The 15676-nt window shown below is 48.6% G+C and overlaps 6 protein-coding genes across 6 annotated transcripts; 3 read left to right on the top strand and 3 right to left on the bottom strand.

The window, feature by feature from the left end:
* Window positions 1–427: 427 nt before the first annotated feature.
* N7498_006714 (uncharacterized protein) lies at window positions 428–1390 on the bottom strand (the record flags this gene model as incomplete). Its single annotated transcript, XM_058453776.1, is given in 4 exon segments — window positions 428–955; window positions 1056–1122; window positions 1254–1360; window positions 1376–1390. 4 exon segments carry the CDS (start codon window positions 1388–1390, stop codon window positions 428–430), a joined length of 717 nt encoding a protein of 238 aa, XP_058307967.1.
* Window positions 1391–2082: 692 nt separating this feature from the next.
* On the top strand, window positions 2083–4624 carry N7498_006713 (bifunctional terpene synthase/polyprenyl synthetase family protein; the record flags this gene model as incomplete). The annotated part of the gene is made up of 8 exons (XM_058453775.1): window positions 2083–2365; window positions 2430–2476; window positions 2536–2783; window positions 2849–3506; window positions 3569–3979; window positions 4029–4120; window positions 4176–4257; window positions 4307–4624. 8 exons carry the CDS (start codon window positions 2083–2085, stop codon window positions 4622–4624), a joined length of 2139 nt encoding a protein of 712 aa, XP_058307966.1.
* Window positions 4625–5334: 710 nt separating this feature from the next.
* Window positions 5335–7133, bottom strand: N7498_006712 (sugar porter family MFS transporter; the record flags this gene model as incomplete). Its single annotated transcript, XM_058453774.1, is given in 5 exon segments — window positions 5335–5415; window positions 5427–5693; window positions 5747–6055; window positions 6133–6534; window positions 6594–7133. 5 exon segments carry the CDS (start codon window positions 7131–7133, stop codon window positions 5335–5337), a joined length of 1599 nt encoding a protein of 532 aa, XP_058307965.1.
* Window positions 7134–8760: 1627 nt separating this feature from the next.
* N7498_006711 (uncharacterized protein) lies at window positions 8761–9671 on the top strand (the record flags this gene model as incomplete). Its single annotated transcript, XM_058453773.1, has 4 exons — window positions 8761–8825; window positions 8873–8933; window positions 8985–9037; window positions 9455–9671. The coding sequence occupies 4 exons, from the start codon at window positions 8761–8763 to the stop codon at window positions 9669–9671; spliced, it is 396 nt and encodes a 131-aa protein (XP_058307964.1).
* A 542-nt stretch (window positions 9672–10213) lies between these two features.
* N7498_006710 (autophagy protein 5) lies at window positions 10214–11287 on the top strand (the record flags this gene model as incomplete). Its single annotated transcript, XM_058453772.1, has 2 exons — window positions 10214–10808; window positions 10884–11287. 2 exons carry the CDS (start codon window positions 10214–10216, stop codon window positions 11285–11287), a joined length of 999 nt encoding a protein of 332 aa, XP_058307963.1.
* Window positions 11288–11549: 262 nt separating this feature from the next.
* On the bottom strand, window positions 11550–15361 carry N7498_006709 (NACHT and Ankyrin domain protein; the record flags this gene model as incomplete). The annotated part of the gene is given in 7 exon segments (XM_058453771.1): window positions 11550–12271; window positions 12301–12519; window positions 12538–13859; window positions 13923–14468; window positions 14523–14547; window positions 14601–14803; window positions 14973–15361. The coding sequence occupies 7 exon segments, from the start codon at window positions 15359–15361 to the stop codon at window positions 11550–11552; spliced, it is 3426 nt and encodes a 1141-aa protein (XP_058307962.1).
* Between the last annotated feature and the right edge of the window lie 315 nt (window positions 15362–15676).

The following is a 15676-nucleotide window of genomic DNA, read 5'->3' as shown; positions in this document are numbered from 1 at the left end:
GATCTATCAGCTATGCGGCTCAGATGGGTGAGCTATTTTAAGATGGACCCTACGCACAGGGTACCTCGAACGGGGCTTTGACTTCCGAGGCTCTCTGGCTCGCTGGCTTAAGGGACATAATTGGTCGAGCGCCTTCCCGGTGGAGCCTATGAGGCCCGAATCGGGCCGTATATCATTACAAGGCTGCAAAAAACAACCCCCTATTGAATTGTCAATTTATTAGGAACCCCTGAAAGTTCTTTTCTTTTTTGGCCCCGGGGGGTACGAATATCGCTTGGGGCATCTCCCCTGGATGCCTGGGGGCGGGGCCGACAAACCACGGACCCTTGGCCCCAGCCTGAGCATATGAGCTGTCAGGGGCGGGGCCGAACCGACTTTGGGGCGGCCTCTACGTTTCTCAGCCTCCGAGGTTCACTCGACTGACGGGTCACCAATAAAGTGATCTATACTCCTCCGGTATCTTAGAAACAAAGCCTTTAGGGTTCCCACATTTAACCATACGGCCTATCAGGCGCAAAAGCAATTCCGTACAAGTGCCAGCGCATATGGACTTTGAACATTGTTTATTGACAGGATCCAAGATTACAATTATTTCCGTTCTCCTGAACCCTGCTTCCCCACCAACCGCCAGTGCCATCTTTCGACCATCCGAGTCTTCGGTCCACTGAATGGGCCCAAGAGGTAAAGTTCGATTGGAAAGTTTCCAGTTGAAATGCCGCCAGATATTATCACCGGTCAGTGGTCTTGAAGGGTCCGACCTGTCGGTCATCATGGAGCACAGGGGAAATACCAGGCGTATCAGAGTATCGTGGTGCACGGAAGCCAGCAGCAACATATCAGGATTAGGAGGCAGATTCCCTCCGGGTTTCGAGTCAGACCATGTGAGTGTATGGCGTGTCTTTTTCCAGCATTTTAAATTCTTTTTGTCCAAACGAGAAAGATTAAACATGCATATCTGTAACCTGTTTTTTTGTCTCAACAACCTGTCCAATGGGGACTCTGTATTGCCAAGTCAATTTCCAACCTTATTCTGGACAAGAAACTCTAAGTCTTACAAATTGACGAGCTTGCTCAACATCGGATATCTCGATAACGTCATGAAGCTTGATTCTCTCGGCAGAACTGTGACGTTTCTTGAAATTGCTTCACGGCAGTATCCGGATCGAATTGACGGGCCGTCAAAAATCGTCTGTTGAAGTCAGCACCCCAAAAAGGCCAAGCAAGAATTAACCAATAGCGCAATGTGAACGTACAAAAGAGTGGGAGGGTCTGATAACCCGTCATTTAGGTCTCCATTCTCAAGTCCCTCGGGTTGCATCAAAGGTTCATGGCCGTGGCATAATTGAATAAGAAACTTAAGCTAGTCCTCGCGTACAGAAGGATTCATCATGATCACAGTCTGGCCACAGGTTGCTGCGATGTGCAAGACTCCCTACGAATTGAAAGCCCCGGGGCGTGCGACCAGTTCTTTCCTGATCCTGGCTCTCGGGCAGAATTTAAAGTCAGACCGTTGAGATCATTTTACTTGAAAGCAAAAACGACGGCTGGTTAATGTGCCGCAAATCTGCAAGTCCTTTAGAGTTTCGATTTAGGTAGCTCTCCACCAATGATGCGGAGGATAAGGGTCCCTGAAACTTGTAACGAACTTGTTCGCGACCGGCCCGCACGGCATGTCACCAAGATCCACTACCGCCACACCTTACATGTACAAACCTATGCCACGCCTGTGCATGTGTGGTCTCGACCTCCAATCTATGGTCATTAACATATCATCTCGCAATTAGAGACACAATGAGATGAGAGAGTTTTGATGTCATACCTATCAGTTCATTCTTCGTGCAACCACACCACGGCATCACCTTTATCTACCGCAATTTCGCCTCCAGGGCCAATCAAGATCCACAACGGACGAAAAAAAGATTATGATCATTACTTGCCATCAAACTTTAGGATGAAGTCATCTTTGCCAACTCTCACATGTACCAGCCCAACAATTCATCCCTGCTGGGAGCAGATATAACTAGCCTCTGGAAGTCGTCTGGAGTCCACCCTATTCAATACGGCCTGCCATAGATTCCAACCATGAGTTATCACATTTCCCGATCAGAAGGAGACGGGATCTCCTACCCAGTCAGCCGACAGACATCCTGCATAGATGGCTTTTGCCATAACTATGCTCTCCGCCGCCATAAGTACGAACAGAACGCGAACGAAGGATCCTTTCGCTGTCGCGATGACTGGAAGAAATATATTGGGCCAATTGAGTGCTGGGGTGGCTGTAATCCCTGGGACGGCCATTTCGCATCGGTAGTTTTACCGCTGTGCAAGCCTGAGAGGCTAGGACTTGTTTCCTATGTTTTTGAATGTAAGAAATATGTGTCGTAAAACAAACTGAGACTGAGAGCTGACGTGGATCTTCACCTTCTCAGTTGCATTTCTGTACGATAATGTCGTCGAATCTGCATCAAAGGTCATGGTAAGTACCAGTGCTGTTAACAAGGACAAGATCAGCGGCCAATGTTAACGTCGATAAAGTTGGATGAAGGAACCGACAACATTACCTTGAGCGAAACCGATCACCGTGCCGTTCGATCAACCACTGGAACAAAACAGATACAGTCTAAGATGTTGTTGAAACTTCTGTCCATCGACAAGCCATGCGCTGAAGTTGTGATCACATCCTGGAAAGAGATGGTTGCAACGACCGCCTCTCGGGACAAATCTTGCATTTTCGACAACATCGAAGACTATGTAAATTATCGAATCTTTGACACTGGTGCTCCGTGAGTTCTCTCAATCCAGTCGTCCACGAGCAATAGAAAATTTTATAATTCTGACCCATTTCTAGACTTGTTGACTCTGTCATGCGCTTTGGAATGGGCATCGTTTTGACCAAGGAAGAGGAGAATCGCACTGCCTCGATAGCTAGGTCATGCTACGCGGCTCTTGGCCTGGCTAATGACTACTATTCCTTCGACATCGAGTGGAAAGAGTTTCAACAAGAAAAGAGCGCCGAAGGAACATCCACAATGACAAATGCCGTGTGGCTTTATATACAGTGGGAGGATCTCTCCATTGATGCAGCGAAGGAGAAGGTTCGTCAGGTCGTGCATAATTACGAACAGGAATACCAGAAGAAAATGAATGCGTTCATTGCGGACAAAGAACAATGCCCTCCGCATTTGGCTGAGTACTTGAGAGCTCTGGCCTTCCAGATTCCGGGGAATATTGTTTGGAGCCTCCGGTGTCCTCGTTATCACCCGGAGTCCTCTGTAGAGGGATACTTCCTCTTAGGAAGCGGTGCCGATGACAAGGCGAAGGCGGGACATGAACAGGACACAGAAGGTCTCGTTGCAAACCCGCAGCCTTTCGCCCAAGAGGATTCAGATTCTGAGACCAGCGGTCCTTCATCTACGGGGAGCCCCAAGTTCAACCCATCGAGCAGGACTTCAGTCGCATCATTGGGCCCTCGTGAAGAGCATAAGCCAATACCACTGGGCACGGAGGTTCGTGGCCCTCTTTTCATGAGTAATAAAATCTCCGCTTTGCGCTGACCGTTCTGAACTAGCTTCTACTCGCTCCTTTTGAGTACATCAGCTCTCTTCCCTCAAAAGGGGTCCGTGAGGCTCTTATCGATGCATTGAATGTCTGGATGGGGCTTCCTGAACGAACAGTCAAGACAGTGAAGTCGATAGCACAGAAGCTACACAGCTCCTCTCTTATGTTGGATGACATCGAAGACTCTTCGCCCCTCCGGCGAGGCAATCCTGCTACGCACACAGTATTTGGCCCTCCGTCGACTATTAAATGCGCAAACTATATGTTCATAGACGCCATGGATGAGGTCTGCAATCTTGATGATCCTCAATGCATGACTATACTTATTGATGAGCTTCGAAACTTGTTCATTGGTCAGAGCTTTGACTTGCACTGGACGCGGCAAAGCGAGTGCCCATCAGAAGAGGAATATCTGGAGATGGTTAGCCAAAGTATGACCCTTCCTGATCACCTACATGGACCTTGTGTAGTTTGCTGTTAACACGCCGTATTTAGAGACAGGTGGTCTGTTCAGATTAATAGCATCACTGATGTCACAGAGCACCTCCTCGCTTCATGATAGGTAGGCATCTCTTTCCTCTTGGGAGTTTGGTGGTAGAGTTAACGATATTGCTTAGTGCCATCTCTTCGGAGTTCATGTCTCTGATCGGGAAGTACTTCCAAGTCCGCGATGACTATAAGAATTTGATGGATGATGAGGTACATCTGGCAACTTCATGAAGACTAATAAATTCTTACGTGGCCTCAGTACACAAGCGAGAAAGGATTTTGCGAAGATCTAGATGAAGGGAAATTTTCGTTCCCACTCGTTCACGCCTGGAACTGCCAACCACCCGACCTCATACTGCGGGGGATCCTTCAGGAAAGAAAGGCATCTGGGTTTTTATCCGTCCCCCACAAAAAGATTATTTTGGATCGTTTGCGCAAGGCAGGCAGCATGGATCATACCCTGAAGACTCTGAAGAAGCTTGAATCGGAGATCAACCGCACCCAAGCTAACATTGAGAACCAGGCTGGGTGCGAGAACTGGGTGATGAGGTTACTAATTTATAGGCTGATGGTTTAATATTGCGGATCGTCCTAAGGGGTGCCTTTCCTTACACCACAGTTCAAATTTGTATCACAGGGAGCGATCGAATCATATATTATTCTTCTCTTACTTTTTATCAATATCCCCCAATCAGTAAATCAATACTCTTGTACAGCCTTTGGCAATAGTCTAACCAGCTTATTTCAACAAGCACTATGTGGTGCACCTATACTGAAGAATGAATACACCATGCCAGGAAATATTCGTCTCATTTGAAGCTGAAGTTCAAAGCAAACAATCTGTGAGCTTCTCATCATCATCACTTGCATGCAGGTATATCCTAAACCGAATGAGCACTAGCAATGTGTAGCAAAGTTATACATCTGGAAAATATCGATGAAGCCAGCCCCAAATAGACGGTATTGACATATCAACAGCATTGGAGCCTAACCGAGCCCGTCACACGAGAGAGTCGCTACCGTTTGTATATGATTAATGTGGATCGTGAACGTTCATGACAGAGGTAAAGGGAATATCTCTAATCATGTACTGTTATAATGAGATTACTTCTCCATTTCAAGTACTCCAGTTGACTGGAGAGGTGAGAGACAGGCCTCGGGAAGAAAACAACGATGCAACTTCAGGAGTGTAGCAAGGCTCAATCATCACATAAGCACGTCAATCTATGCATGCATCCATATATACATCTATACCCAATTCTATAAGCTACAAGGTCAAAATCATATCTATGCGCTCTCCTCGTCCTGTTCGTTCTCCTGGTGAACCGTATGTTCCTTAACATCGAATCGGAACTGTTCCTCCTCTTCCTGCAGCTCACCCTTGAGCTTCTTGTTGGCGCTCCAGACCGGCTTGATCTTGAACAACCGGGCTCAACCTTCTCAAGAGGGATACCACTGGTCTCGGGAATGAGGAAGAAAGCGAAGAAGAAGGCGAGGAATGACAGCGAAGCGAAGAAGAAGTACACTCCGTATCCCATGGCTTGGAACATTTGTTCGGTGAAGCGAGAGACGAGGAAGTTGAAGAGCCAATTACTGGCTGTTGTGCACGCCTGGGCCAGCGAACGGAAACTGGGCTCGAAGAATTCCTGTTCGTGGATGTTAGAGGAATTCGAGAAATATCGATGTCTGGAATACTTACGGAGTTGATGACCCACGGGGTGCCATTCCAGGTGGGGGTGTAGACAGCAGTCCACAGGTAGAAGAAGACAATGGCAGCAATGCCACCGCCGTTCAGGTGGTCGCTAGGGTGTTTCGTGGGTTCCACCACATAGATGTATGCACCAATGATCCACATGCAGACGGAGCCGGTGATACCACCGATAAGAAGAAGCTTCCGCCTTCCGAGTTGATCGACTAGGAACAGCAACCAAACGAACGTCATAATGGCCTTGACCACACCGAAGACACCAGTGAGGATCTTCACCGTGTTAGATTGCACACCGATGCTCTGCAAGAAGAAGATCAGTACTCGATATCATTTGGACTCGGCCCAAGCAGACCATGCAGATCGGAGAGGGTACGCACAGAAAAGATAGTGGGCGAGTAGTAGTTGATGGCGTTGATACCAGATCCGTTCTGCCAGAAGAAGAGCATGCACCCGAGGAACAAACGCCACATCATGTTGGGGCGAGCTCCGAGGGCCTTGAAAGGCTTCCAGAATCCAAGGCCGACAGTAGCCTTCTGGTGTTCGTGGGCCGGGTCAATAGCGGCCACTTCTTCGGTGATGTAGATATATGACGCCTCCAATTGACGGATCCAGCAGAGGTTCTTCATGGCCTGCCTTCGGCGGTCGTGGAGGAAAAGCCAGCGAGGGGATTCCCGGATCCACAAGGAACCAGCGAAAAGCATACCGGCCGGGATGATCTGGATGGCAAATGGAATGATCCATTGCTTATGGTCCTCAGGCAAAGTCTGCTCAACACCGTACTATAGCAAAGTCAGCATTTTCCAGGTCTCAGAGACGGGACATGACGGGCATGACTCACGTTGATCCAGAAGCCCACCATACCACCGATCTGCCACCCCAGCTCATATAGACTGACGAGACGGTCTCGAATAGCGGGCGGTGCCAACTCAGACAGGTAGATGGGAACGATGTTAGAAGCGACACCAGTACCGAGTCCAGTCAACACACGTCCAGCGTATTGAATTCCTAGACCACGGTTGCCATTGGCACCACACTGCAGACCGGATCCCAAAATAAAGGTTGCAGAAGCGATCGCCAGGCAGTATTTCCGGCCAACCCAGTGGCTGAGAGCGTAGGTGAAAATGGCACCGAAGAAGGCACCGGCAACGAAGAGAGACACCACATTTTCACTGATCAAGTCTTGTGCATCTGAGGACAACTTATCTATGCCGAACTCTGACTTGAAGGATGTGAGGGTGATAGTAGTACCAATGAAGGCACTTGTGTAGCCGATCATGTTGGAGCCACATGATGCGATGAGAGCGAGGACGTAAACCCTCCAGTTGTAAACCGATCTTGGCGTTGGCCGGTCCTCGACCAAATGAAGAATGCCACCCATGGCTGTTTCGTGGAACAGCTAGCGGAAATGGGAGGTTGTGAAAGATCGAAGAAATTTTTTCATATAGATGGAAAAGAAGGTGCAATTTGAGACAGGACGGGACCCCTAAGTAATCTCAGGCTCCCCAGTGGGTGTGGGAGTGTGGGAATTCCTCTTAATGCGCGATCCCCACAACCTACATCGCGTAAAATCCCATCCTCTGGGGCAGTATGGGGTTAGATTGTGAGGCTACGAGCGTTTGGAGGATGACTGATCTCTCAGGGTGGGAACTTTCGCCCGGGGTAGTGTTTTCCCCGTGGAAATCTTCAGCCGGGTTCAACGAATTGCTGCAAGTATATAGCTAACACGGAACTTATCTTCCTTAGTTAAGAATGTTTTGAGCAAGGACATTTACTCTTCGGGTATCCTCCTGCGCCTTGCATTAAGAGAAATGCCAATGTGTTATCGTGGCTAGGAGGCGAGGATTTTTCTTCTCCCTCTTCAGCAGTTTTGCGTTTACCCGTCCAATTATGGAGCAGCTTTTCCGGTGAGGGCTCTTGTTCGCCACATGCTGCGTAATTGCGAATTGGAGACATCCTTTGTTCCCGATCGAGCAGATGTCGAATGTGGGGGACAACTAGGGTATAAGGTAGTCCCGCTTGCTAGATTGAATACCCCAGGCTAGTTGCGCGAATATCCTTCCACGAAACAGGATTACTGCAGGCATGGATGCCAGTGTCCACGGGGAGAACCCTTAACCATAGTGGAGTCGGAAGTTTGCCGAGTTGAGGCGGCAGAAGGATTAAGACCGCTGGGTCAGGAGCACGATCACGTGAGATGACCCTGGGAGAACAAGCCCACTTACGCTCCTTCATTATTTGCCCAGAATCATGGGTAAGGAGTCCAATAACTACAAGGAAGGTGCTTAATGACGGCCCCTGGTATCAAAATGAGAATCTTGGTCCTCCGAATCTGGAGTTCAGTGTATAGCACTCATCTGCGGGCGAGTAGTCACAATTGAGATCAAAGAATCCCCGGGGCTCGGATACCGGGTGAAATTCCCTAAAGAATACAAAACTCTCGAGTGATTCTCAACCAATTCGAAGTTCCTTCGGACTGCAGCTGGCGAGCGGGCATTCTCCGCGCGCAACGGCCAAGTGGAGACCCGCATACCGAGTCGGTCTACAATCGTCACCGGTGAGTATAGGACACCTTGTGTGAATAAACTCAGTTTCAAAAATCTCATATCCATCCACCGGCTAAAGTTTGGAAGCTGGACGATATCCGCGAGGGCGTCAGAACTCGCACAAAATACTTAGTTCTGGACGGATCATGTTGTGCATTATTTGGAGTACACTTGCCCCGGGTTGAAAATGAAAAGGCTGCAAAAATTGCCTTTGCGATCGAAACTTGGGGGATTGTGTTGTATGAAGGCACAACAAGGTATGTGGGGGAATATATCTCACGTCCCGAGGTCATAATGCCAAACTTAAATGGAGTCATTATTTTTTTCCGTAATTGGATGCATTGTCCGCAATGCTCTTGAATAGATTGGAATGCAGTTATTCGAAATTGATGGCTTGCACCTGTCAGCCCAGTGTAGTTTAATTCAACCGTCTTGCCTCCACTGCTTGCAGCCACCAGCCAGATGAAGATAAATGGCTCCCCAGCCCTTGACGGAGCTTCCGTTTCATTTCCTACGGTTGTCATCTGGTAAGGGAGTGCCACATTTGGCTCACTGCCGCTGCAGCGGCAGTCAGCAAGCTGCTCGACCTCTCAGACGATGCCATCGAAGATGCGCTCGAGATAGCACGTACCCAAGTATGTGGATTGATGTCAGATCAATTTGAAAGAGACGTAAAACGCATGCAGAATACACTGGCAGCGCACAATGGACTCCTCGGTGCTCTGATAGCAGAGGGAGGGTATATTGGGATTAAGAATGTCTTCGAGGAGCCATGAGGTGTAGTTTTGTCGACATTTGGGCAGAAATCTGGCAAAGAGGCCCCGTATCTGGTAAGTGAACTCACGAAAGGGTTTGGGAAAACTTGGCAGTCGGACAATATTCGTGTCAAATGGCATGGTTCAATAGTAGGACTCACTGCACCATTGACACGGTCGCAGAGCTGCAAAAACAGCATCCCAAGAGATTATCCAGCTTTGTAGCTATTGTAAGCATCAATATTGTGATGTCGGAGGCAGCCTTCAAACACGGGAGGTTGGAAAGCCCAGCGACAGCTCTCGGCACTTGGGGCACAGATGTCTTGTGCTTATGTCGGTGCTGTCCAGCTCGTCCACGGATAAGTATTGCCTCAAGGGCTCCACCATGACTTGCACGACAGAGATGATCTCCGGGCCTTAATTGACAAGACCGAGTGTTTCCACACGCCCGAGCTAGGCGAGAAATATGAACATCGCGTAGCCATTGCTTTCGAGAACGGCATCGAGGTCATCCAGTCTCTTGCTTCGCCTCGAAATGTTTTCCCTGGACCATCGAGTGAGGAAATCTTGGAGAAGTTCTGGAGGTTCACGAAGGGCGTTGTGGACGACCGGCGATGAGACGAAATTGAGAGGCTGGTGCTGGACATTGAGAATGTTAGTGAAGTCACGGTCCTGGAGGGACTGCTGAACGAAAGAACTTCGAATCCAATCAATTAAAAAGTAGTTAGTGTATGAATAATCGTGGGCTCAGAGAAATAAAGTTATGGCAAGTTGTTGATTGTTTACAACCGTGGAGGACGTGCGGGGGTGAGAACCCGGCCGCAGGCAGAATCACGTGTCGGCGAACATCAACGCCGCGCATCCCCGTCACGATGTACCTGCATGCTTCTTTTCCACCACTGCGAGCAAATCGCCTGTTTGAGTCGAGCTTTCTAGCTAGCTTATGTGGTTGCTCATATTCCCGGATCATGGTCTCCTCTGCAGTAGGGCAGTCACTATCTCAGCGCCTTATCTATTGATGATATGCGCATCCCACTTCCCGATCGATAGATCCGTTTAAAGCAGGTAAGGTTTCAGTCTGAACGCCAGACCTTCTATTCCCGGGCAAAATATATCTGACGTACATTATGAAGCAGCCTGAGGGCACACGAGACCACAGCATGGAGGGCCAAACATCTCTCGTTTCTCTCCAAAAAAGCGTATGGGCTGGACGGATACCTCTAGAAATCGTCCTTGCCCCTTCTGAGAGCCGGTCATTCGACAAGACCGATCCATATCTTGTATGTCCCTTGGATATCTTTGAACAAATTGCTTTTGTTGACCCTTATGAGATCTCATATCCTCGTTTATCTTATCTGCCCTCATTGCTCCCAAGATTGCGAGCCTTTTTCTCTCCATCTTTGATAGAGCCTAGCTCTCAGCATCATGATGGCTGGTTCGCCTTTGAAGGGGTGCCTCTTAAATGGCACTATCCTATCGGGCTCCTCTTCGACCTTTACGCCGGGGCTGATCCCGTCACCAAGTCCACTGTCGACTCCCAGGAGGGCGAATCACCACTGCCATGGCGTTTGACCGTCCACTTCAGTGACTGGCCCTCTGAGGACCTTGTCCGTCTCGACCCGGACGGTATGGTCATGAACGATGCATTCATCAACAGCGTCAAAGAGGCCGACTTTCTCAGAAACGGCACGGCCAAAGGCATCATGAGCCTTTCCAAGGAAGACTCAGCGGGGCTCTGGAAGTCTGTCGAAGATAGTAAGTAACCAAACGAGTAATCGGTATAAATTTCCGCAGAAAGCAAGCACAAGATTAACAAGCGCTTCTGGCCAGTCAACCTTTCGTCCTTCCAGCGCATCTCGAACACCCTTCTCCCACCACTATCACAGCCATTCCGAAATGTGCCAATCCGTATCTTCTTGCCACTACCGCCCGACCAGGAGAACTCTTCATTGAAAGTAGTACAGTCTCCAATGCCTCCTTCAGTTTCGACATCGAGCATCCAGTCAAGTCAGTCGATCAGTTCTCGGTCGAGCCCGGGTATGCAATTGCAAACCATTGGCGGCGTTCTGCATACATTACTTCCCAATCTATTTCCCAGTCGGAGGACTCCAGTTCTGGCAAAGCCTGTGTTACATGGTGCTGTGCTTCCGATGTCTGCTCCGATTGAAGAGGTGGTGCGGAGCTCGGCGTATGGGGATGGATGGGCCTATGTGGTTGTGCGGATGATGGGGTGAAGCCATGCAGATTGTTTGCTGGAGTGTACAACTAAATAAAGCTCGCATTTAACCATTCCATGAATTCAACTTCGTAATTATGACACAATTACTCGGAATACTATGACAGAATCTAAACTTCGAGGTGTGAACTGTCCATTCAGTAAAGGTTTTCGCTGTTAAATGCAGACAGGCACATATGTACAGATTGAAGCAAGAGAATAACAAAGAGAACGCCGCACTAGAAGATTTCGGGTGGGGGAGGGGAAACAAGAAGGGGTGTTCAGCAAGAAACGACAGACGGGTTGTTCATGGACGAGGTTGATGCTCTTGATCCCGAGGCAGATCCGTCCTCGCCGACCAGAGTCGACCCAATTTCATCAAATTCGGATCCAATCTCGATTTCGTCGATGGAGGTGGCGATACTTCCGCGCCCGGTATCTGGAGTGGAATGATTGGGTTTGCCTAACTCGTCAAACCAGAGCACGCTGATAGGATGCTGTTGGGCTAACTCCAGAGCCGTATCACCGTCGCCGACAGTTCCTACACTGCTCAAAGAGCCAGAGGGCGCTTTTATCAAAGCATCTGCACCAGCATCCAACAAAACCTGGAATATACTGTGTCGGCCACGCTCTGCTGCTAGATGCAAAGGCGTTTTGCCATCAGCTGTCTTTGCATTGAGAGAGGCGCCGCTTTTGACGAGGAATAAAATAATAGACTCGCGAGGCATCTTGGCCGCCACTGCAAGATGAAGAGCCGTTTCAGCATCTGGAGAGCGTACCTGGGCGTCGATGTTGGCACCGTGAGAAAGAAGGAGGGAAAGATAATCTGTCGTTTTATCGGAAGATGGATCGCAATACCCCATTTGGTTGACAATGAGGTGATGGAGAGGAGTCATTCCACTGCATGTTGTCGCATTGGCGCTCAAATGTAGTTCCAGGAGAAGGGTTAGAATGTCGAGGTAACCCTGGTTAGAAGGGGGGTGATGTGAAGAAGAGTTTCCCCCTTTGCTGTTTGAACGTCAATGTTCGCACCTTTATCCATCAAAAATTTGAACATGAGTTTGTTGCCTGTTAAGGCGGCACATTGCAGAGGAGTATACCCCTGGGAATTGCAAGCTTCAATGTTTGCACCTTTCTCAAGCAAATGCGAAGCGATAGATACAGTGCAGCCTTTTCGGGCTTGTTTGTGAAGCAACGACTCGCCTTTTCTATCCCATGCATTGATATCAGCGCCGCCAATACCGAGAAGGTCTTAAGCAACCCAGTTACCCTCCATTGCAGAGATATGAAGGGCGGTGTCTCCGTGTGAAGACCGATCCTCCAGTTTAGCACCACGTTCGAGCAGAAGAGAGACTGCCTCACAGTTGTCAATTTTGCAGGCTAATTGAAGTGGAGTCCTGCCATGTCTGTTCAGAACACTCATATTGGCGCCCTTCTCAACCAGAAATAAAAGGATTCGTGGCCGTTTCAATTCAACTGCAAGGTGAAGAGCAGTGTTTCCTGTGATGGTGTTTTGAACATCCATGTCGAACCGGCTTTTGATCAATAGCGGAACAGTCGCTTCATCATAGGCAGTTCCAACGGCCAATTGAAGTGCAGTTGCTCCTGATTGGTTGAAACTTCTCGAGTTGATCCGATGATGGAGTAACGTTCGGATGATTTTCCGGTGTCCTTGTTCGGCAGCCATATGTAAAGCAGTATTTCCCTGCTTGCAGGCTGCATTGAAATCAACATTGTGCTTGAACAGAAGCTCAATCATATCTTCGTGTCCTCTATTGACTGCACAATGCAGAGGAGTCATGCCAAGTTGATTATCACAATCATTGATATTGGCGCCTTGTTCAATCAGACGTTTTGCCTTGCCAACAATACCGTAGAAGGCAAGAACATGCAAAGCACTCCAATCAGCAAAGTAACCCCCAAACCCAAGCTGCTTTGGAATCTCAGAGCCATTGAAATGGTTCCCTTGGACTGGTGGACGCCTCCAGCAAAGCTTGTTGAGAAAAGCACGAATGAGAACCTGTGTTGTTTGTTCATCTTCACCAACATCTCGAGCGTGATAGCCCCAGTACATGGTAGCGTAGTCAAGTAAACCACCGCGGAGCTTGCGAGGATTTGTTTCATGGGTCACGTAGCATTCGTCGACAACCTCATCAGAGGTAATGATTGTGAGACACGTATCAGCAATGTGCTTTTTAGCTGTTGGGAAGAACACTCTAGCTGCCGGTCCACTGAGGTATTCACTCGCAGTACGATGGACCAAATGAACAGTACCAATCATCGGATCAATTGTGAGCAACCCAGCGGCCTCATGTAACATAGAATGCTCCGAGAAGGACTCCTTGCGGATAGTGCCACCAAGAGGCTCGAAGTTCGCCGCAAAGTTTAATTCCGAGACCGTCAAAGGCCTACAAGCATATAATGTCCAGTATAGACAACGGCTTGCATAGAGATTCTGACTTACGAGTCGGGTCATCGTCTCGCCATATGCATCATTCAGGTTCTCGGGAAGATGAAAAATTGCTCTCTGCAGCAAGTTCCCATCTGTACAACGCGATAACAAATCGACATGCAATCGAGCCAACAGGAATCTGGTAGTAATAAAAAAGTCAGTCGATGTTCAATTGTACAAAAAGAGGAGACCTGGGACATACAGTCCATGGGACTTTTCAGCTACCTGTTGTACAATGGCGGCTTTTAATTCAGAGGGGTATTGTTTCAAAAGAGCGCCCAATGCTTCATCTTGCTCAACACGAGAGCCAACGTATGTTTCGAGATCTTCACGAATAGCAAGAACAAAGAGATGATCATCCTTTGAAGCGGTTCTCTCCTCTCGCATAGTGACAAGGAGCTGTGCATGTTCAGGGAGCTTTTGAAGACGGTTTAGGATTCGATCCTTATCTGACTGCAGATCGATCCCATCTATCACGAAGAAAACTCGGGAGAATCGGTTCACCTCCGCACGAATGGCATCTTGAAATGACTTTGCGGATGCTCTTCCTTCTTCAAATGCTTTTGATCTATACAGGGAGGCAGTTGCGTGGGACGGAGTTCGTTTGCGGTAAACGAGCTGAGCGAGCATTTTGTCTAGGAACCCTATCGAGTTTGCTCGTTCCTCAGTCTCGTCATGACCAAATATAAAGACGATAGCAACGTCTGAAGAGGTAAATGTCCTCTGAAGGTTGTCGATAATGGTGGAACTGTAGAAGGTATCAGATAATGAGCGTTATGTTAGTAGTTTAAGTCGCACTCACGCAAGGAATGTTTTCCCAGCCCCAGCTAGAAAGCTAATCAGTATTGGCTCCTAAAAAGTGGAAGTTATTTATTCATACCTGGGCCAACACAGTAAAGGTTTCGACGGGTGCCGAAAAGCCAGTCGGTATATTTCTCGTTATCCAAAATCCAGTCACACGTGCCTCTTTGTCGCTGATTGCACAATTCCGCAAGTCTCATGAAGCTCTTTGTAGTCATCCTGCTCGTAAAATGATAAAAATCTTCGCATTTTGGAGTATTCGCACGTGTTGAATCTAATCGCCTATATGTTAGCTAGTATTGTCTGGCGTTTTCTAGTTGCTAAACCGACCGGCATCTAAATCCTGGAATTGACGGCTTCTAGTTCGGAGTTTCTCTTCGAGACGGCTTTTTTCCCTAAATTTTTAAAGAACGTCAGCATTTTCATTGTTTGAGCTCGCTATCGTTCGTACTCAGACTCTGGCTGCAAAGTCAAAATGATCATCACCTTGAACTGTTCCAGTCTTGGCATGAATGTGTTCTCCAGCAGACGTTTCCGATACAGCCGCGCACTGACACCACCCGGCTGGAAGTAGATGTCGATTGCGTCAATAGTCGACTCGAAGGAACGAAGGACATCATCGAGGTTGTGTAGCCGTGAGGCGTCCACGATCCATTTTTCCTCGGCCCATGCTAACTGATCCTGGAGTCTACAAAGAAGATCTAGCAGCTCACAGAGGAGCAGCAATGCACGCTGCGAACCCTCTTGCGACTCCTTGTTTCCCCCGAGGCAGCGCAAAACTACCCGAATCGATCGGGAGATCCTAGTAAGACGTTCCCTGATTGCCAGGTCGCTGGCCATAATTGATGAGAATATCACCGGCCAGGTGGTGAAGTGATGGTTCAAAGGAAGAAGATTCCAAAGGTAGACATAATTGCGGGCAGAGTTCGGCGCTTAGAGACCGGTGTAGGTCGGTCGACCTTGGGTAGAGCACGCGACATGTGTTTCCGAAACCGCTGAAAGCTGGGGCTACCGGGTCGGGGCGGTTTTTGCGGCACGCCCAGCACAGTTCTGGGAACAAAGGCACATGGCTGACTTATTGAGGGGCCATGTGAGGTATCACCGCATAAGCTTTGATGGATTATCCAACGGATGACGTTGTGCCTGAATGCAAGC

The sequence above is a fragment of the Penicillium cinerascens genome (genome assembly GCF_028974065.1).
Source record: "Penicillium cinerascens strain IBT 15544 chromosome Unknown contig_6_segment0_segment0, whole genome shotgun sequence".
NCBI classification, from domain to species: Eukaryota; Fungi; Ascomycota; class Eurotiomycetes; order Eurotiales; family Aspergillaceae; genus Penicillium; species Penicillium cinerascens.
This window is presented reverse-complemented; position numbering and strand designations above follow the sequence as displayed.